General features: G+C 35.7%; 1 protein-coding gene across 1 annotated transcript in view; it reads left to right on the forward strand.

Annotated features, from left to right (window-relative positions):
- Positions 1–23,524, forward strand: part of LOC122796778 (macrophage mannose receptor 1-like) — a 2,090,270-nt gene that overhangs the window by 1,849,998 nt on the left and 216,748 nt on the right. Inside the window, exon 27 of the mRNA XM_044065506.1 lies at positions 3,962–4,078. Within this exon, the coding sequence (XP_043921441.1) occupies positions 3,962–4,078 (117 nt within the window). The remainder of the gene's footprint in view (positions 1–3,961; positions 4,079–23,524) is intronic.

The following is a 23,524-nucleotide window of genomic DNA, read 5'->3' on the forward strand; positions in this document are numbered from 1 at the left end:
GGTGTGTAATTGATGGCAACAGGCCACCAATATTGTGGTATTTGAACAGGGCACATACATAGAAATGAATGCAAATATTTATAAACCAATAGGACATATGTCCCAACAAATGTTTTGAGATTAGACATACCCATTGAGGTGTGGAATTGCATTTTTTATGCACATACAGTAGGGTGGAAAATATAGCTCAATTAACAACTTATAGATCCTTCTAGTTTACACTACATTTGTATTAACTGCAGTTATATGTCCCTTACATGTATTATTACACTACGCAATATCCTTCTATTGTGCAACTGGATTTTGCTAGATCATTATATACATGAGCTGTATCTGACATACAAACTGTCCAGGATGCAGATGCTACTGCTACATATTTTGAGAGTTGCTCACACACACTACTGCTGTGATGGTACACTGACAACTCCACTTTCATATAATTATCTAGATATGTTCAGATGAAATTATCAGTTATATGTTAACAGCTCCCTACATTTCTGGCAGCACACTGACATTTCTGGGGAGCACAATACCAAGCTACTCATGTGCCAGATTAACCTGTACATGCTGGGCATGAACCAACAGTTAAGGGCTGTAAATATGCATAAATGCTACTGGCACTCCCTTCATCCACTTTATATGGGCCTACCCAAGTGTGGGTTAACTAACACTGCTTAATACAACAGTATTATTTTTAAAATGCAACAGTATAACAACATATCAATGAAAATTACACAGATGCACTCCAGGAATTATACCTTTATTAAATAATTATTACACCTTTATTTATTGGGTTAAAACACTTTTTTCAAGGCTCTCTCAATTATTTTATATAACAATACATGCAGAATAATTATTAAAGAATTATTATACCTTTATTTATTGGGTTAAAACACTTTTTTGAAGGCTTTCTCATTTATTTTATATAACAGTACATGCAGAATAATTATTAATGAATTATTATACCTTTATTCATTGGGTTAAAACACTTTTTTGAAGGCTCTCTCATTTATTTTATATAACAGTACATGCAGAATAATTACTAACCTGCCTGGTGATGCAGCCTTTGCAGCCTATCTTCATGGGCTTGCTGATTCATAGCCCAGACACCTGCAGCTGTGAAGTAAGTGGAGTGATAATGAGACATACCTATCCATAATATAGACAAGAAAAGCAATTCTTAAATACATAATACAATGGCTACTTACTCAGTACTGGGCCATCTGCTATCCCACAGGCCTCCTGGATCCACTGGTCCAGTTGATCCTCCTTGTGTCGCTTCAGGTCAGAGTAATGGTGCCTGATCTGCTCCCCAGTCCAAGGAACGCCAGTGGCACTGGTGAGATCATGAGCTAGATAGTTCCAGGCCTCTGTTTTGTATTGGGTGCCCTGGTACTGGCCCCACAGGAGTCTTTCCTCATGATTGTGGACAAGGAGCCAAACCATTACTTTGGTTTCCTCAATGCCCCAACGTTGCACTCAAAATCGAATGCCTTCTCCAACCCCAGCCATGCTGACTGCAGAAGGGAGCTACAACCAGTTATGGCAAGTATTCCCACCTGTGGAGCTTAAATATGCCTCATTTCCCACACTTATTTGTGATTGGCCAGTTTGGAAAAAACTCAGCTGTAGGCACACCTGCTTAGCTGTTGTCAGCAATGTTTGATATTCCTTTGATAGATATGTGTCAGTTGAAAATGCACGGTTATGAAATGCTGTCATGGCTTAGTGGTTATGTACTGTGACTATAGTGCACAGTATCCCGAGTTCGAGCCCTGTCACTCCTTTTTATTTTCCTACTGGCCAGACCTCAATGGTTAAGGGACAGTGAAGGAGGTGTGGCCATGTTTAGCTGACTTTGCTCAACTTTGCCTGACGTTGCTCAGCATTGCTCGACGTTGCCTGATGTTGCCCAACATTGCTCGACGTTGCCCAATGTTGCGCTGGTTAGCGCAGTGTGCAGCTATGAGCAAACATGTTCTGTTTGTGCTAGTTTGCGCGATGCGCAGCTCCATGCAAAGACATTGTGCTAGTTAATGCAGTGCTCAGCTACGAGCAATTAAATATAAATATGCTCAATACTGGTTAAATGTGCTTAGCAGTGCTTTACATTGCTTAAAATAATTTACTCATGCATCCGTATGCATAACCATTTCACCTTCCTATATATATATATATATATATATATATATATATATATATATATATAAAAAAAATTCGTTCACTACTACATATAACATTTCAATGCTTTTTACAAAACTTAAAATAATACATGTCAGGAAATACTTTTGTATACAGATTTCCATCAGAAAATGAAAAGTGTAGTGGTGGGACTCGAACCGGGAATGCCTCCTCTTTGTGCGAAGGCTCTTACCACTACGCTATTGCTATTTCGCTTAATTTGCATATATTTTTCTTATTATTCTCTTCGGTGTCTAAACTGCTAACTGTAGCTAAGCTATGGGCAAACCTGAGCAAACACGCGCAAATACGGGCAGCTATATCGGAAAAGAAAAAAAATATATATTTCTTTTACTTTTTATATTAGTACGGGGTTTACTATATGGGGGAGTTTAGTGTTAGAATGTACACATGTGAGCGGACCTGCTCATGTAACTAGACATTTTCCGTGTTTCAAACTTGCAGGGGCATGGATTTTTGGACTGATTGGCAGTCCAACACGTCCCCTACACTCGTCCACGCTCCGTATTAGTTTTAGAGTTGAGGCAGCACACCCTCATTAATATGCATGGAGTGCTGCCGTCTTATTCTTAGACTGGCTGGAAGATTAGTGAATCCTGGGGCAGGTCATGTAAGTTCTGTTTTGATGCAGAATTTATAAACATCTCAAAAAAACAGTATGGACTCTAAGTACAAATCAAATGTTTGTTCACATTTAAGATGTACAAGTATGAGCAATGGGGACTTGCATATTCAATAAAATAATAATCACTCACCATAAAATATAACAGCCTGACAAGAACTCTTCTCTACCTGAAACCAAAAATGTAGCAAAATATTTTGTGCTACACACACACAGTTCTCTTAGATACACACAATGAAATCAACCATCATTTTCTGCTGCACAGGAATTAACATTTCTGTGTAGTGTACACTTCCCCCACCCCAATTACTAATTGTTCTAACAGTTTTGCATTCACCTATGCAATATGTATTCAAAGAGCAAAACATCCTGCATCCCATACTTTTCCATTAAGTCTTGCACAAATGCAAATTCTTGTGAAAACATCCATAAAATAAGTGAAAGTACATTTGTCTTATCAGTCATCACAAGCAGTATTTTGGATGGCAGTCTGTGCTCCTTGAGGACAGTAACTACAAGCTTCATATTTCTTAAAGCAGTTTTCTCTTTGCTGTCACCATTTAAAACACATTCTGCTAGTTTCATCAACTCTGCAGTTCCTTCCTGTGAGGAAGTAGGAGAATGTTCCTGGTTGTTCTAGTCAAGTTACCAGTCATTAGTGTAAATCCATCTCATGTCTTCACTGCAAAAAGCCCAGAGTCAAAGCAGGACTAACCTGGTCAAAAATGTGAAATAGAATAAAAAATACAGCAATGCCATTTTCTCTACCATCTCAGATGCAGACTTTATAAACAAGAGTCTCTCCTAGACTCCAGCTATGCTGTAATATTTATTTATTTTTTTCTGCAGGAGTTATCTGCAAAGGTACATGATAACTTCGTACCCTTTATCTAATTACATTTGTGGAGTAAAATTGGAATATTTATCCAGTATTTTATCTATGCATACAGCACAAACATTTTAAAATACCACTCTTCAGGACACTGTTTAGCTACATCAGTATTCTCTCTCTCATTCTGAGAGTAATACTGTTTACCTCATATTGAGTTTTTGTGGAAATTATGCTGATTAATTTATTGTAACGACCCCTCTCTCTCTCATTCTCTGAAGCTTAATCTAGTGTGCTTTTATTTATAGGTGCAAATTTGGTGTCAATTGAAGATCCTGCTGAACAGAAGTTCATTAGCGATACCCTGAGCATCTTGAGTGATAGAGTTAGAGGATTCTGGATAGGACTTTACAAGAACCCAGCCCGTAAGTAAAATATGTTGTTTTCTAAAGGGTTAATCTAGCTGAATAGATCACATAATGAAGAATATATACAGTGCAATACAATAATACAATACAATTTTATCTTATTATGCAAACAGTTGTCTGACCTTAGTTAATAGAAAACATAACTTTCATGATATACTTCTGGTTAAATTGTAAAGAAGGTAAAGATGTCCTTCTGTATCACTGTTGCAGTGTATAAAACATAAGAGATCTCCCACCCAGGACAACCTGACACTCGGCCAGTATACAAAAGCCTAATGATCCTGTATGCACCACATGTCATATTTATGCTCCCTGCACAGAACGTAGGGCATAAAAGGGAAGGGATGTATGGCTGTAACTACCCAGAACTTTTTTGCCACCAGTTTTAATGCCATTATTGCTAGTTGGTCTGAATGCCTTGTTGCTCTACTGAATACTTAGCCACCAGATAAGTACCCCATTGGGGTTGATTTTATTTACTTTTCTTGATCTTGCTTTTTATGTTGCTACCCAGAGTTAAAGTCATCCAAAAAGGGAAAATGTCAGAGTGGGAGGCAGATTCCTCATCACTAACTGTTTTTTTTGTTTTTGGGGGTGCTTCCCACGACAATACCTATTGTAGTATCTCTATAGCATTTATGCTTAAGGCACTTAAATGCTCTTTGTCTTCTCTTGCCGTTTATCTTGAAAACCAGTGGCTGAAACAGTTATCCCAGGGCACCATGGTAGAAACCTCTAAGCTGGAGATACTGCCACTAGATACGAAGAAGGCCAAGAAGTCTTGGCCAGATTCCTTAGTTGTCCATCCTCCATCAGATGACCCTCTAGAAGCAGGTAATAGCTCTGTATGTCATTTGGCATCTACATCAGATTCCTCTGCACAGAACATGTTGGAAGCTGGCATGGATCCGTCTTTTTGCACATCATCTGAGGCTTTGAAGGTGTCTGCTCTGGACATCGAAGAAGAACCACTGTTGATTTTCTTGGAGGTTCTTAGAAGGTTCTGCAGATATTGCTCAGAGTGGAGGTACTAGGTTGCTTATCGAATCTCACCAAGGGTTGGAACATCCTGGTATTTGTTAGGGTTGATGTCCCTTCCAAGAGAAGACAAAAAGTGAAGCATGTTTCCATCTGTCCTAAGGATCTTAAAAAGGAATGGCAATGGTTTATTCAGGACTTGTTTTCTGCCTTGCTGGCTCTAAAGGCTCCTCAAGGGGTTTTGTTACCTGCTCCTCCTTGGACCTCTACCCCTTCTAAATGGCTTAGAGAACTGGATTCCGCAGATGAGGATTCAGTATCTCCTGAGGGGTCTTATTCTTCACAGATGCCTTCACCTTTGGCTTATGGTTCTGACTAAAGGAGTATGTTATCCCTGAGTCTCCTTTTGAGGAATTGTCTTTTGGAAACAAAATTGCTAGGATGATAGCAATAATAGTGGGATTCTTTTCAAGTGTTTGATATTCAGAGAAGGTATTATGAGTTGCTTCAGCTGGATACTCCTAAACCATCAGCAGTTCCTCCTGTGTTGGCTGCCTTATTAGATACTTTCATTTCTGCTTCCAAGTCTTCTGATTCTCAGCCTCCTGCTCCTTAGAAACCTGATAGATTCTATAAGGTCCCTGAGCATTGTCAGATTTTATTTAAATTTCCTTCTGCTGATCCTGCTGTGTGTCAGCCTCTTCTGACAAACCTAAGCGTTTGTCCTCTTCCAAACTTTTGCCTTATAAGGATAGTAGGGCAATGGAGAGGATTGGTAAAAAAGGTTTTCACTGCTTCTACTTTGGCCTTTAGGGCTGTTAATTACCAGACCCACATGACCAGGTATGCTCTGGCCTTGATTGCTCAGGCTTGTCAGGTTATTTCTGACGCTTGATTCTGAAGCAAATCCTCTACCTTATCAATTTTAGGTTCTGCTTCTCAAGTGGCTCTCCACTCTATTAAGTGCAGCCATGAGGCTGCAGATGCCTATTCTAGGGCTGCGGCTTTTGGGTCTTTCATGAGGCATTATTCTTGGGTCCATCTCCAGTATCTGTCTTAGGGCATTAAGGCCAAGTTGTTGGATACTTCTTTGGATAACCAACATCTTTTTGGGACCGCTGTTACTGCTGCTGACATGTTTATGTCTCTTCAAGAGAATGGCAAAGCCTTGTAGGACATTAAATATATATTTGTCTCTCCTGTCTCTAAGTTCCAGAGAAATTATCCTTCTAGATCTGCTTTTGTTTTCAGATAACCCCACCAAGCATCCAAGGGCAGAAAGAGAGGGAGACAACCCTCTGCCCCACTAAGGCTTCTCAGATTTCTGTCGCACAGATGCCTCCTTTATCTGATAGGCCTGCTTTGTTTTGATAATTTGCCTCCTTTCTTTTAGACCAGTTTCCTTGGTATTTTCAGCTTTCCCCTTGTCTTCCAAATTGACATCTCATCACTTCAGACTCTTGGATTATTTTTATCATCTGTTAGGGTTACTTCATGGTATGGAAGTCTCTCCCTCCTTTTTTAGGGATTCCTCAACCTCCTCTAGAGAATCTCCCTTATTTCCTGGAGGTTCTAGGGTCCCTGGATACCAAGGAACTGTTCAATCTGCCTTCCTGTCCCAAGTAGGAAAGAGTTATTATTCCAAGATCTTCCTAGTTCCTTGAAAGGAGGGATCTTGGAAACCTATTTTGGATCTCTCCTAGCTCAACAACTTTCTCAAGGTCCCTTCTTTTCAGATGTTTACTCTTCAAACCCTGTTTCCTCTTTTAATCCCCAACCTTTTCTGGCCTTGCATCTGAAAGATGCTTACCTTCATATTCACCCTCTTTCAGGAAGTTTTAACTTTCTCTGTGTCTTACTTTCATTTTTAGTTCTCTGATTTACTGTTAGGCCTCTCTACCACACCATGTGTATTAACAAAATGCCTGGCTCATGTGATTGCTTTCTGCAGTCTCCAAGGCTTTCAGATTTTCCTTATTTAGATGACCTGCTGCTTCAGATGCCATCTCCCAATCACCTGTTACAGGGTTTGGAGTTCACCGTCTCTCTTCTTCAAAGTCTGGGGTTTGCTATCAACTTCCTGTATCTGGGATGCAGGATTCAGATAGTGCCACTGCTGGCCTGCATTCCAAATCCAAAAGTCTTGTTATTGACATCCTTCTCTCAGTCTGCTCTTCTTCTGATTGCCATGCCAGCCAGGAAGCTTCTTCTGCCCTGGGATTCATGACCTCTTCTTTCCAATGGTTTTATTGCCAGAATGCATATACAGAAGATTCAGTGGTACCTCAAGTCAGTTTGGCGGCAGCACTGTCACCCTCTGGATTTCAGTGTACATCTCCTTCCTCATCTATAAAAGGAATTTGAGTGATGGATTCAACAGTTTGCCATCAGCCTAGTTCAGTACTTTCAGCCTCCAGTCACATCTTAATAAATGTTCACTATTGCTTAGGACATGTGGCAAGGGGCTTCCTTTAGTCAACTGAAAGTTCAAGGTCTTAGGCCTCCCCATCAGAAGTCAGGCCATATCAGCATCAAGGAGAAGAGAGTTCTGATTTTGGCCCTTCAAGCTTTTCACTCCATATTCTCTTCAGACCCCTTGAAGGTGTATACAGACAACACTACAGCGATATAGTATGTCAACAACATCCTCTGCAGGATGGCTCTTCAGATGTGGAAGGTGATTAACTCTTCAGTCAGTATACATTTCTGCAGAGCTCAATCTAGGGGCAGACTGTCTGAGTGTGTACAAAACATAGAGTAACGAATGGATGCTTCACAGAGATGTGTTTCTGGACATTGTCCATCAGTGGGGTATTCTTCAGGTAGATTGTTTTGCCTTGTTCCTGAACAGGCAGCTTCCTCTCTTCTATTCCAGACTGCATGCCATCTGATATGGAAGATGGATGCCCTTGCTTTTCCTTGTAAGGGGATGTTTCTTAATACTTTTGCTCCTCTTCCTCTACTTCCGAAAGCCTTGCAGAAAATTCAGCCAGACTCCCCAAAAATGTTGCTAGCAACTCCCATTTGGCCAAGACAGCACTGATTCCACCTCTTAATGCAGCTGGCCAGGGGCAATCACCGCAAGTTACCTCATCAGTTGGATCTTCTCATACAGGGCAAGGGATCTCTCATCTACCATCACTTGTTCTTTCTTCAACTGACACTGTGGGTGGTAATGTTTTGCTACCTTTCAGGCACCTGATTTCTACAGACATGCTAAGGCTTTTACAGGAGATAAGGAAACCCTCTTTGATGATGTGAGGATTTGCCAGCTATGCCAGGAGAACTAGGGCAGTGGATGTATAACATATGCCAGCATAGCTAGCTGGAATTTTGTAAAGAATTATATGTCATTTGTATATCAAACTGATTTGTACAGATGTTTGTGTTGAAAAATGTATTTGTAGAGAAGCTTGTGTTAAAAATGTACCAACAGTGTGGCCTGCTGGACAGAAAAAGAAATATATGTGTATTATTGTAACTGTTTAAATGCATATGTTTTAACAGAGGATACTGGAAGAGAAGAGGTTAGTCTCAATCCACCTGATTTTGGAAAATAGTAAGAAATTAAATTACTTTGCTTAGGCCATAAAGATGTTATCTCACAGTTTTGAATAAAGCCAGAGACGCAAAGTATGTAATAAGTATGGTTTATTAGCTCTTGTAAGAAGAGTGGATGTGTTTTATTGTTTTACAAGTTCCAGGAGCTGCAGCATTTCTTGGCAAGGCTGTGTGTGTGTGTGTGTGTGTGTGTGTGTGTGTGTGTGTGTGTGTGTGTATTATTGACACCTATGTGCTAAATAATGATAGTATCTAGCTAAAGGGGTTGCATGGAAACCAGAAGTCAGACGACCAGATGTATGTGATGTCATTCTGTAATCTGGAACAAAAATTATATTTTAATACTATGTGAGATTGAAGTCTCGTGGTACTCTGCTTTTGTAACCTGACAAAGAAGGATCTCTCACCTACTTATTCTTGCCTTGCTGTAGTAAGTGACCAGGAAATAATATTTCTTTAGATCAGTCAGGAAACTATAGTGAGATTAGTTAAGTATTGTTTTTCTGTAACTGTGTGAACCTGCCCATCTGAGTTATTTTTAATATTTCTGGTAACTGAAACTGTGGTGTTTATTGTAAATAGATATTTAGTATTTTGATGTTTTTTTATTATTTATTATTAAATATATTTAAACTTTCATTGTGGCTTGTCCTTTAGAGAATATTTTAACCTTTGAGAGTACTTATATCTGTTAGTGACACTGTGGCCACCCATGAAAGTCTGGCTGTTTGGTCAACATTATCATTTGTATTAATATTAATTTCACTCAGTATAATTGGGTACCCTTGTAAGAGCCTTTGTGTAGCTAGCTTGGGGGTGTCTGGTGGCAGTGTAACTATCTTATATTCTGGGCAGAACGGGGCATGGTTAATAATCCTGTGCCAGCCTTTCCCCTGTGTGTGTGAGCGCGTGTGTGAGCGCGCATGTGTGTGTGTGTGTGTGTGTGTGTGTGTGTGTGTGTGTGTGTGTGTCTGTCTGTCTGTCTGTGTGTGTGTGTGTGTGTGTGTCTGTGTGTGTGTGTAAAAATCAAATCTCAAAGTGTGCCTGTGTCAGCTACTTGGAGAAGGGACACAATGCGCTGGTTTCACAGAGAGGGTGCTAGAGGACTTCACTTACACACTCAACTGAGGACTTAACTTTACAGCTGTGTCAGTTGGGAGTCTTACTGGGGACTTGGGGAGAGACAGAGAAACACACCTCTGGGCTGAGTGCGTTCCCTGTGTGTTCTTAAAAGAAATTGTGCTTGATACAGAGAGCTACATCTGGAAATACTGGGTATATTCATTTTTTATTCCAAGTGAGTGTCCCTCGCCAGTGTCAGTGATGAGGATTGAGGCTCCTTGATTACTGGCCCAGAGTGGAGACATCACACCCTCAACCAGAAAATCTTTTATGTCCAAACGGAAATGATTTTCTTGCTGGTGCCTTGCTCACAGTCTTGACCCTTTTTCAGTTGGGGTCCCTCTGGCCCTCTCTTATTTGTGTGAGTTGCTTCAGTCTGACCTGGCCTATTCTTCTATGAAAGCTTTTTTTCATCAATTTCTGTTGTTTGCCCTTGAATACTCCTTTGACCTCTTGTTTTGAGATCAAACAATTTCTTAAAGGCATCCCGCATATTAGGTCTCCAAGGAAACTTATTCCGCCACCTTGGGACTGTAATTTTATTTTGGAAAAATTGACCCAGGCTCCTTTTGAGCCTGCAGATTATGCTTCTTTACAACATTGCACCTGGAAGACTGTTTTGTTGGTGGCTCTTACTTTTGCTCAGAGGGTTTCTGAGTTCCAGGCCCTTATGGCCATTCCTCCTTTCTTTTATTCTTCTTATTTATTTTTCACAGAGGCAGGGTATCTTTCTATATTAATCTTTCTTTTATGCCCAAGGTAGTAAATGTGATGTCCTTGAATCAGTCAGTACAACTCCCTTCCTTTTTCTCTTCTCTTCAGTCTGCTTGTGAGAGGGTCCTGCATACCTTGGATTTGCACAGGCAGCTCAGGTACTATTTCAATAAATCTAGGACTATTCATAAGTCTAAACAGCTTTTGCTTCCTTTCATCCTATGACATTGGGATTGGCTGTTTCTAAGCAAACCATCTCCTGCTGGATATCAACGGCCAATTTTCTTTTGTTATTCTTTTCATGGCTAAACTATGTCTACTGCTGTTAGAGCTCATTCCACTTGGGCTGTTGTGTCTTCTGGTGCCTTCATCAAGGGGTTGGACACAAATTCCATCTTTGAAGCAGCTACTGTGTCTTCAATGCATACTTTTACTAAGCATTATAACTTGGATATTGTTTCTAGGGCCAAAGCATGTTCTGCTGAAACCATTTTATGTGGGTTTGTCGAGGGCTCTTTTTAGCCTTCCACCTCCCATTCTGTTCCCTGAGCTTTTTTACTCTTCTTTATGTTTTGGATACTGCAACAGTGATATAGAAGGAAATAATACAGTTGTGTAAAATCTTACCATGACAGTGTATGCCCTTCCCTTCGCTGTTGCAGTATTCGTTCCCTCCCTCCAACCCCCTCTTGTTTGTTCTTGTTTTTGTTTTTGGTTTCCTTCTTGTTGAGGATTATCCCTTTTTTTCTTATGCATTTCTTCCTTCTGGATGTGCATGGACTCCTTTTTCTTATGCAGACTGTTCTCTTCTGGGGCAATTCATTTCTGGGTAGTTGCATCTGTACATTCGTTTTATGCACTACATTCTCGAATAAAAGATTATTAGGTGTTTGTATATTGGTCGGGCTTTGGGCTGCCCTGGGCATGAGATCCCTTATGTTTTGGATACTGCAACAGTGAAGAGAATGACATCTACTGTTATGGAAAGATTTTATATAACTGTACTTTCTGGTTAAATTCTGAACAGCGTAAAGTTTAATTAATGACCATTCTCAAACATTGACCTATTTCTCTTTCTGTTTTTCTTTCCTTCCTTCCTTTTAATCTTTCTTACTTTCTTTTTTTACCAGGTAAGAGGACATATGCAAAGAAAATTTATATTAGTTATGGTCCAGACCATAGGCATATGAAAATTAAACAAAAAACATACAAACCAGACCAATGTGATGTCACATGTTATTACCCCTAAACTTAGAGATTCCCATCACCATAGCCAAGTATAAAAGCATATTAATATGGAAGGTTACAAACAAATACTTAGAAACTGGATTATGAGATGTGATAGTGTATTGCTTTGCACACATTTAATAACATGTCTAGAATTGTAGCTGCCACAGATACTGTATAAATGCAGAGGTTAAAACCACGTACAATAAGGCATTCAGATTCACATAAACATGGAAATTTTCCCTCCATAACTTTGCATGTTTTTAACTTTAGGGAAATATTAAGAAAATAATTAATGGAAAAGACCAGTTTCCTTACAGTTTATATCCCCTTTTTTACTCTGTTACCCAAAAGGTTATATGTACAAAGATGAAGAACTAATGAATTTTATCAATCAGCATACCACAGCAACCTTTAGAAATGTTAAGAAGGAAGTGGGTTAAATGTGCTTTGAGGCACAATCTTTCAGATATGGAAAAGGTTTTCTGAAGTACCATCCAAATATTATCTAGTTTACATCAACCAGTTAATTAGGATGTAGATGGAAGGCTAGCCACCTAGTGGAGTGAACACTGGCTCTAGATCATGTCCCGTGTTAATGTGACACCTCAAACCTATGTACAAAATGAAAAAAGATGGTCAATTCTAATGTCGATGCCAAATTTCTAAAACACTAGAGACCACCCCATTAGTAGAATGTTTATGTCTTCTCAAAAGTAAGAGTATTTATTCAAAAAATCGGTATGACTAGGCCTTCATCGTTCATGTCATAGTAGCAAAATAAAATTTTAAGGACCGACGGATTAGAGGTCTAATTTATTGACCTATTGTCCCAGCAAAACTGTGTGAAGCTTCAAATCAGTTATAATAAAGCACCCAAACCACATGAATATTGAAATTGCCAAAGTAGCATTAGGGATGGTAAAAGCCAGTAGCATAAGCCATACATGTGTGTTTGTAAGTGCGCAACCCCCCCCCCCCACACACACACACCCAAGTCCTCTTTACATCATTCTTCTGGACTGTCTCCAGTGTCTCATGTCAGTGCTGAGTGTACCAGCTAAACTCCTAGCTCCCCTGGACTTACACTGGTATTGTTGGAGCCAGTCTTTGATCCTAATGGTGTCCAAGGGGCTTGGCTGTCTTTGCATCCAGATCCTAAGGGTGTCCAAGGGGTTGGCTGTCTTTGCATCAAGATGGAGTTCTTTTATTTTGTATGCATTACTCACATCCTTCCCCACCTGCTTCACTCATTGATTAAATTCAAGGCCAACTACCCTCTTTGGACAATACTTCTCCTTAGCAAGCATCATTGATGAATGGCCTTCCACCCAGGACAGGGGCACCCATCCTTCCCTGCCACTCCATAATTTGCCCAAGCTACTAATTGAACATGGATTGCCTAGCTGCATAGTTGAGGCTTTATCACGATACACTACTGGAGCAGCTTAACATTAGAAAATGCATTTGTTATAAGGCTGTGTTTTGAAGAACTTGTCACTTTAAATTTAAGCTTTAAGAAGGGTTCAGCTGTCATGTGACTGTTTACTGTGTATTTTAACTTTGTATATAAAGATTTGACTAAGAAAAAACATTTTATCCAATGAAGTTTTAAAATATTAGAAGGAAAGTGCTAATCCAGTTTCCTTTTGGAATAAAGCTGTGTTTGGATTTATCCTGCTGCCTTTGTGTTGGTTTACAAAAGAGCTGTGTTTGGATCAATTCTTCTGCCTTTGTGTTGGTTTTGTATACAGGGGGATGCTACTGGATGCATCGGGGGAAGAGACCTTTTTGATGGGGCAAGATATTCTTCCTACAAGTCGGTCACAGACAATACCTCCAAAGAAAAAAAATGTTATTTATTACAAACCATATCTATAAGTAAAGATGATTTTTCTTACCTTAGCCAAGAAACTGTTAGAGAAAGTTAATCCCAATAAGCTGTATATAGTTTGTGTTAAACAGATCGGTCAAATAATTCTGACATAAGCAGTGTCAGGGCTTTGTCTCCTGCACATTTTCAAGCCCAAAACTGTTGATAGGACAACTAGGTCCTCACATCTTCCTTGGGAGGAATTTTTCTGTTTCTCAGATCATTAAACAGATGAATAAGATGTTTTATGAAAACAAATGGATGGTTCCCTTGAAATAAGGAAATATTAAGACATAGCGTCATATTCTGTGACTTTTCTTCCTTTAATGCCTGCCTTGGAGAAGGTAAATAATCTGTCTGTAACAACCCTTATTTACAACCTTCAGTCCCCAATAAAGAAGCAGCCTTACAAAGTTTCTCAAACTAAAAAACATTTTTTATCACCTTGGGTCTGATTCTGCAGCAAGCTCAACACTATACCAGGAGGAAACAGGTTTGGGGAACCATCTAACCCTTTTCCAGACAAATAGGGGAAGAGTTTGGATAAATTTGGTCAGAGAATTTTTTCTTCCACTTTGGAATATAGAATTCTTTTTTTCCCGCAAAAACATTTTTATTTTGTTTTCATTATAAACATATGCAAATGTACATATAACAAATACAGTAAAACAATAACAAAACTGTTTACAATATTTACATTCATCCATGATAAACAATCATTTTATCCATGAGAAGTTATCAATATTTGTTCAAAAGGTTTTTCAATTTTTGCCATGCTATTTTTTATGAGTAATGTTATGAGTTATATAACAAATAGTTTGCAGTTCTTTTTTACAAACAACTTTTGCTAAATTAATAAAATCTGTAAACATTAAATCTTGTTTACTTTTCCCGTTCAAAGTAATAACTTTTCTGACAACTGCAAGAATTGACCAGAGTAACTGAATCTGCGATTTAGGTATTACATTAGGTATAGGAACATTGAATAAGATTAGTGAGTTAGAAGTATGACAGTTATCAGACCATAAAGCATTTACAAAATATTTGAAGTCTTTCCAGTACTGAACAACTTTTCTACATTCAATGAACATGTGAACCCAGTTGGCCACTAGTAATTTATCACATTTCCAACATTTACTTTCACTGTTTTTAAGTGTAAGATTTATTTTATGTCCAGTATAGAAACTCCTATTCATAAATTTCCATGTATACAATCTCCAAAATAATGAAGAAGAGGTACCATATGCAGAATTCAAAAAAAATTATTTTAGATTCATTAGATATTTGTTCTCCATTAATCTTTGCATAGTAATTCCAAAAATCTAAGTAAAACGTTAGAGTGTCTTCTCTTAGTGTCTTATAGATAGGTGAGATACTTAATTTTTGATTATCTATCTTTTCAAGACACGTAATAAAAAGCTGAATCAAACTAGGTATAGATTCAGTCTCTAGGTTGATTGCTACTCTCATTTTGTTTTCTATAAACTGCCGTAATGAGTGTATAAGCAACCAACTGTCTTGACTATTATCAAAACTGCATAAAAGAGAGTTTAGTGGTTTAATGTTCTTATTTTCAATAAACTGATGCCAGAATATCAAGTTATTTTCCTTTAATGTTTGCATCGCATTGATGTTGAAAGAATCTAGGCAATCAGGGGAGTATGCTATAGGGGATATAAAAAATAGAAATTGTTTAATGTTGTAATTACAATCAATTATATTTTTTTAAGTTATTAAATATTTGATTAATGCCATAAGAAAAATTATCAAATTTCTTATTAATTAAACAAAATTCACGTAAAGACCAATGACCTCTACTTATTTCATATTGTTCTTTAAACTGATTTTCTATAGTTCTGACATCAGTTATATGAATCTCATGTATTATTTTCCAGACAGATATATAGGTAGGTGTGATCCAATGTAATATTACATTAATTATAACTGATTTAGAATAATGATCTAATCTAGGAAATGCTATCCCATTACTGTTCCAAGCTCTAATGTGCCATTTATATGCAATTCAAGGTTTTAAGGGGAACCATGAAAATTTAAGTAGCATGGAATCTAATTTTTAAATAAATTTTTGGAAGGGGTAGTATCAATGACTGTATATAAAATAAAATTTTAGGCAAAATTATCATTTTAATTAAAGAGAGCCTATCCTTCATTGTGAAGAACATTTTATGCCATCTTTTTATTAGTTTACTAATGGTGGTTATTAAATTATTGTAGTTTAGTTTAACAGACTCTTTCCATTTACTATTTCTGCTAAAACCCAAATATTCTAATACATCATTCTCCCAATTAAACAGGCTATTCACTCTTAGTTTTTTGTTGATCTTTTTGTTAATTAGTAATGTTTTGGATTTATTATGATTAAATTTAAGCCCTGAAATTCTTTCAAACTTGCTTAAGGTATTTATAACATCACACAAAAAATTATCAATATCACCCAACTTTAACAACATATCATCAGTAAATCATTGTATCTTTGGACAATAGTCCTTATTAATTTGAAAGCCTTTTATATTTTGCTTGCTTTTGATATATGTATCAAAAGGTTCCATTGAAAGAGCAAACAATAATGGTGACAAAGGACAACCTTGTCTAGTTCCCTTGAGGATTTTAGTGGTGAGGATAGACATGATCCAGTTTTCACATAAGCTTGTGCCCCACTATAAATTTTCATTAATAAGTTGACAAAATCTAAGGAGAATTCAAAACCAATCATAATTCATTGTAGATAACACCAGCTAATAGAATCAAAAGCCTATTGTATGTCTAGGCTGATAATAGTTGTTTTTTGTATTTGCATGCTATGTTTATTAATGATAGTGATTTAATAATGTTATCTTATACTTTTCTATGAGGAATGACCCCTGTCTGATCATTATGTATTAAATTAGACAATATTTTCTTTATCCTATTAGCTAATAGTGTCATGAAAATTTTATAATCAGTGTTTAGTAACGAGATTTGCCTATATGAATTACAAGATTTGGGGTCCTTACCTTATTTTAATATGGGGGAGATAATTGAGTATTTCCACAATGTGGGTGTTATACATTTTTGCTTAACCATAGTTAAGGCACTCATCAGTTAGTGTTATTTGTTTATTTAACATGTTATTTTGTTGCATTAACACCTTAGTAGTTATATTTTCTTGAATAAAAGTATTTATTACATTATCTGTCAACAAAAGTGGTGTGTTATTATTTATATATTTATAGTAGTGTTTGAAAACTTCTAATATGCCCATTAAGTTAGATGTACTGTTAACTGAACCATTACTTTTATATTTCATCTCATTAATAAGATTTTGATTGTTTATTTTTTTGGATCTTACTGCTATTTTCTGTAGATATTTGGGATTTACAGCATAAGATTGTAATTTCAAATTTTCCATGTTTATGACTACCTTATGATTCAGAACTTCTAAGTCTTTTTGATTTAACGTAGTAATGTTGTTATCCTCTACTTTATTTGGTTTTGCATCCATTTTTATCTTGTCTATGTTTTTTGTAAGTCTAAAAGTTCTTTGTCCCACTCTTTCCTTTTTTAAGTTAACAAGGTTTTATTCTACCTTATATATAAACTTTAAACATGCCCCATAGTATAGAATCAGTCACCTCACCATTATCATTTGTTTCCATAAACATGTCTATTTCTTTCATTATCCATTCCCTAAAGTCATTTAACTTAGTTATATAACCAGTAATTCTCTGTAGAAATCTTAAATCATCTGTATGTGTAATTAATGTAAAGTTTATAGCATTATGGTCCGAAAGTGGACAAGTCATTTTAGATACATCACTTATTTTAGAGTATATATTATTTGATACAAAGACCTTATCAATGTTTGTTTGTGAACTAAACTGGTATGAATAGTAAGTATAAAATAAGGAATAATGTTCTCTTAGACCATGTATATATTTAAGGTTCATCTGGTTTGTAAAGTCGTTTATCTTCTTGGCTTGAGATGTTAGCTTTATTTTACCATTTACATGAAATAAAGTTTCTGGTTTAGTTAAAAACCTAACTAAACCATCAATTCTTGCTTATATAACTAAGTTAAAAGACTTTAGGGAATGGATAATGAAAGAAATGTTTGTGGAAACAAATGATGATGGTGAAGTGACTGATACTATATTATGGGACACCTTTACAGTTTATATATATGGTAGAATAAAACCTTGGTACTTTAAAAAAGGAGAGAGTGGGACAAAGAACTTTTAGACTTACAAAAAAACATAGACAAGACAAAAATAGAAGCAAAACTAAATAACAAAGTTGCACATTAAGAGATTACTAAGTTAAATAAAAAATACTTAGAAGTTCTGAATAATAAGGTAGCCATAAACCTGGAAAATTTTAAATTACAATCTTATGCTGTAAATCCCAAATATAAACAATCAAAATCTTATTAATGAGATTAAATATAAAAGTGATTGTTCAGTTAAGAGTACATCTAACTTAATGGACCTATTAGAAGTGTTCAGAAACTACAATAAAGATATAAATAATAACACACTACTTTTGGAGACAGATAATGTAATAAATACTTTTATTCAAGAAAATATAACTACTAAGGTGTCAATGCAACAAAATAACATATTAAATAAACAAATAACACTGACAGAAGTGAAAGAGCAAATGACAAATGTAAAAGATAATAAAGCTCCAGGACTGGATGGAATAATTCCTGAACTAAATAAGATTTTTCCTGAATATATAATAAAGAAAATGATGAGTGTCTTTTCTATGGTTAAGCAAAAATGTATAACACCCCATCATGGAAATACTTAATTATATCCCCCATATTAAAACAAGGTAAGGACCCCAAATATTGTGATTCATATAGGCCAACTGCATTAGTAAACACTGATTATAAAATGTTCATGACAATATTAGCTAATAGGATAAAGAAAATATTATCTAATCTAATACATAATGATCAGACAGGGTTAATTCTTCATAGAAAAGAGCAAAATAACATTATTAAATTACTATAATTAATAGACATAGCATGCAAATACAAAAAAACAACTAACTATTATCAGAGTAGCCATAGAAAAGGCTTTTGAGTCTATTAGTTGGTCTTATCTACAAAGAATTCTGATTGGTTTTGAATTCTCCTCAGATTTTGTCAACTTATTAATGAAAATTTATAATGGGGCACAAGCTTATGTGAAAATCGGATACTGTCTATCCTTATTATTAGAAATTTTCAAGGGAACTAGACAAGGTTGTCCTTTGTCACCATTATTGTTTGCTCTTTCAATGGAACCTTTTGCTGCATATACAAGCAAAATATAAAAGGCTTTCAAATGAATAAGGACTACTGTCCTAAGATACATATTATTTGCTGATGGTATGTTGTTACATTCGGTGATATTGATGGTTCTTTGCATGATGTTATAAATACCTTAAGCAAGTTTGAAAGAATTTCAGGGCTTAAATTTAATCATAATAAATCCAAAACATTACTAATTAAAAAAAATCAACAAAAACATAACAGAGAATAGCTTGTTTAATTGGGAAAATGATGTACTAGTATATTTGGGTGTCAGTATAATGAGTACATGGAAAGAGTCTATTAAACTAAACTACAATAATTTAATAACTACCATTAGTGAACTAATCAAAAGATGGAATAAAATGTTCTTCACAATGGAGGAAAGGCTCTCTTTAATTAAAATGATAATTTTACCTAAAAGTTTGTTTTATATACAGTCATTGATACTACTCCTCCCAAAAACTTATTTAAAAAATTAGATTCCATGCTACTTAAATGTGTATGGTTCCCGTAAACCCTAGGATTGCATATAAATGGCACATTAGAGCTTGGAACAGTAATGGGATAGCATTCCCTAGCTTAGATCTTTATTCCATATCTGTTATAATTAATGTAATTATACACTGAATCATACCTACCTATATATCTGGCTGAAAAATAATATATGAGATTCATATAGCTGATATCAGAACTATAGAAAATCAATTTAAGGAACAATATGGAATAAGTAGAGTTCATTTGGCTTTTACATGAATTTTGTTTATTTAATAAGAAGTTTGATCATTTTTCTTATGGCATTAATCAAATATTTAATAACTTTAAAAATATCATTGATTGTAATTACAGCATTAAACAATTTTTATTTTGTATATTCCTTATAGCATACTCCCCTGATTGCCTAGATTCTTTCAACATTGATGCGATGCAAAAATTAAAGGAAAATAACTTGATATTCTGGCATCAGTTTATTAAAAATATGAGTATTAAACCACTAAACTCTCTTTTATTTCATTTTGATAATAGTCAAGACAGTTGGTTGTTTATACACTCATTACGGCAGTTCATAGAAAACAAAATGAAAGTATCAATCAACCTAGAGACTGAATCTATACCTAGTTTGACTCAACTTTTTATTAGGTGTCTTGAAAAGACAGATAATCAAAAATTAAGTATCTCACCTATCTATAAGATATTAAGAGAAGACACTCTAAAGTTTGACTCAAAATTTTGGAATTACTATGTAAAGATTAATGGAGAACAAATATCTGATGAATCCAAAAAAAATGTTATTGAATTCTACATATGGTACCTTTTCTTCATTATTTTGGAGATTGTATACATGGAAATTTATGAATAGGAGTTTCTATACTGCACATAAAATAAATCTTACACCCAAAAACAGGGAAAGTAAATGTTGGAAATGTGATGAATTACTAGAGGCCAGCTGGGTTCACATGTTCATTGAATATAGAAAAGTTGTTTAGTACTGGAACAACTTCAATTTTGTAAATGCTTTATGGACCGATAACTGTCATATTTCTAACTCACTAATCCTATTCAATGTTCTTATAACTAATGTAATACCTAAATCTCAAATTCAGTTACTCTGGTCAATTCTTGCCATTGCCAGAAAAGTTATTGCTTTGAACAGGAAAAGTAAACAAGGTTTGATTTTTAAAAATGTTATTCATTTAGCAAAGGTTGTTTGTAAAAAAAGAACTGCAAACCATTTGTTATAAAACTCATAGCATTACTCATTAAAAAATAGTGTGGCAAAAATTGGAAAACCTTTTGAACAAATACTGTTAAAGTCTCATGGATAAAATGATTGTTTATCATGGATGAATCTGAATGTTGTAAATATTTTTGTTACTGTTTTATTGCATTTGTTATATGCACATCTGCGTATGTTTATAATGAAAACAAACAAAATATTTTTGAAAAAAAAAGAAACACTAATCAGAAACACTTTGTTACCCCACCACTGACCCACTACAAAAAAAGCACTTTGGTATCGAAAATTATAGTATTACTGAAGAAATAGAAGATATATATATATATATATATATATATATATATATATATATATATATATATATAATTTGTAGTTATTTAAAAGGGAAAAGTATGTAAAGTACTTATAATGGGGATAGAGAGAAAAGGAACATTAGTAACAAAAAGAATAGGAAGAAAGAAGAGAGAGAGAAAGAAAGAGAAAGAGAGAGAATGTTATTAAAATACTCAGTACTGTATGTAATTAGAAGAAGTAGATATAGAAAGGAAAAGAGAAAGTTAATAATAAAGATGATTCACATTACCTTACAGCATAGAGACTTTCCAGAATCAAATATATTATGATTCATAAAACAAAGCATTTAAAATTAGAAGGAATTTATTCATTTGTTCTTTAGTTTCTTAGTTTTGTTTGCTCCTTTCTTCACAGACCATCCATTTTTTGTTGCCTGTCTCTTCAAACTCTGGGATGACCATTCCATTTCTTCTATGTCTGACAGTATTTTCTTCGTTTGGATAAATTCTACTGCTTCTTGTAGGGGAATCAAAGATCTTCACTCCTTCTGCAAGGTGATTTTTATTCTTGCAGGAAAAAGAATTTGAGCTTTAATATTGGCTTTTTTAAAGACTTAATTAGACAAATACATTCCTTTCTTCTGGATATGACTGTAGAGGTGTAGTCATTGTCAAAACGAATAATGTTTTCACCCATCTTGATAGGGGAATTAGTCCAAGCTGATTTCAGCACTAAGTCCTTGTCTTGCAAGGGATTAGATGAACTCAGAGATGAAGCTAGATTTGTCATGGAGCAATGAGCCCTCTCAATTCCAAAAGAGAGGGATTCAGGAATGTTTAGTGCTGATGAAAACCACTTATTGAGGAATTGAGTCATGTTAGCACCCTCCTATTTCTCAGGAATTCCATATATTCTTATGTTATTCCTCCTTGATCCTCTTTCAAGGTCTTCCAGTTTCTCAACCAGCCTGGTGTTTTGTTTCAGAAGAAATTCATTGTGGTGTTCATTTTATGTCACTCTAGTATCTTGGTCAGTTACTGTTTCCCCTAAGGCAAGAATCTGTTCAGATTTTTTTTTACTATTCCATTTAGATGTTCGAGTTGTTTACTGCATTCTTTGATAATATCTATTTTATTTTCGAATTTGCCCATTTTTAGTGATAGTTCTTGGATGTTTGTTATTATAAGATGTAATTCTTTCTTCACTACACTTTCCTGGTGTGGGTTCTTCGGTGTGGGGTCTTCACTGTGCTCATGTGTGGGTTCTTCAGTTGCTCATGTCTTCACGTTGCTCATGTTTTTAGTGATAAGATGCAGTTCTTTCTTCACTGCACTCTCCTGCTGTGGTTCTTTCAGTCTGCTCATGTCCTGGTGTGGGTTCTTTGAGTTGCTCGTGTTAAGATCTCCAGTAGGAAACTTCTTGACAGGAATAATTAAAAAATTCTATTGACTATGTGTTAATTTTTAGAAAATAATAATGAATCTGTTAACCTAACTTTTAGTATACTTTTAGTTAGATTTTTTTCTAAAAATTAAAGTATATTTCCTGTCAGGATATTAAAATCTAAGCAGAGCTATGGATTTCTGCAGCTATCAGACTGGCATCTTGACCATGCTTCCCAGAGTATAGAATTCTTAAAAATCAGACCCATAATGAGACATTTCTGCTTATTTGTACAAACAGTTTGTGAACTCTACCTGATGCTCTTCTCCATGAAGGTAGTGCCTGTGTCCATGTCGTTACTTCCAACATGTCTGAGGTATCTACACATGCTTTAAGAAATGTGGATATACTGTGTCTTCAACTTTTGCTTCCACTAATGTTTTGAGGAGATATGCTTAGGTAGCTCTTATGGATAAGATTTTTTTTGTGCATCAGCTACTCAGAGCCTCAAACATTTTATTGATAGAGGGAAAATAATTCAGGGAGTTTCTAAGTTGTTTCAGCACCCCTCCCCAGACAAATCACCCAGACGTCTTTCACATAATTAGGAATTCTTACTCAACCAAAACATGGAAACAAAAAGAGATGGCAAGAGGAAATCAATAAGAAACAAGGACCCTTCCCCAATAAGAAACAGTCTACAACTCCAGAATGACAATGCCAGCATTATTTATTCCTCCCTCTTCCATATTTTCCTGCCATAATCTCTTGTGGGTTGCCAAAATGTTTAAGGTGTTTACCTCACAGACACAATATACAGGGTTTCATTTCCCCTTTCAGGTAAATTGGTTAGGCTTAAAATGGCTCACAAGGGCAGCTAGCCCATTACTTATCTATGAACCTATGAAAACCTGCCTGAACAAATGACTTTCTACATTCCCCTTTAGCAGAATATTGTGATAGACTCATGGGTGTCAAAGGTGGTTCAGGTAGGCTACAGTTGGTACTGGATACAACAACTTGTTTTAGGGAAGTTCCATCCCACCATACAAACCAAACAGAATTTTGTTCTCAGGTTTTTAAGCACTTTGTCACACTAGGAATTTTAGAACCAGTGACATTAATTCAAAGGGGCTAAAGCTTCTAGTTTAGAATGTTTCTGGTACTAAAGTAAAAATCTTCCTGAAAACCATTTCTAGACCTTTCCTTTCTATAGTTGTATGTGGAAGTTCCAAAATTCCAGATGGTGATCCAGGG

Source organism: Protopterus annectens, chromosome 3.part0, assembly GCF_019279795.1.
Source record: "Protopterus annectens isolate FY-2018-M chromosome 3.part0, PAN1.0, whole genome shotgun sequence".
Classification (NCBI taxonomy): Eukaryota; Metazoa; Chordata; order Ceratodontiformes; family Protopteridae; genus Protopterus; species Protopterus annectens.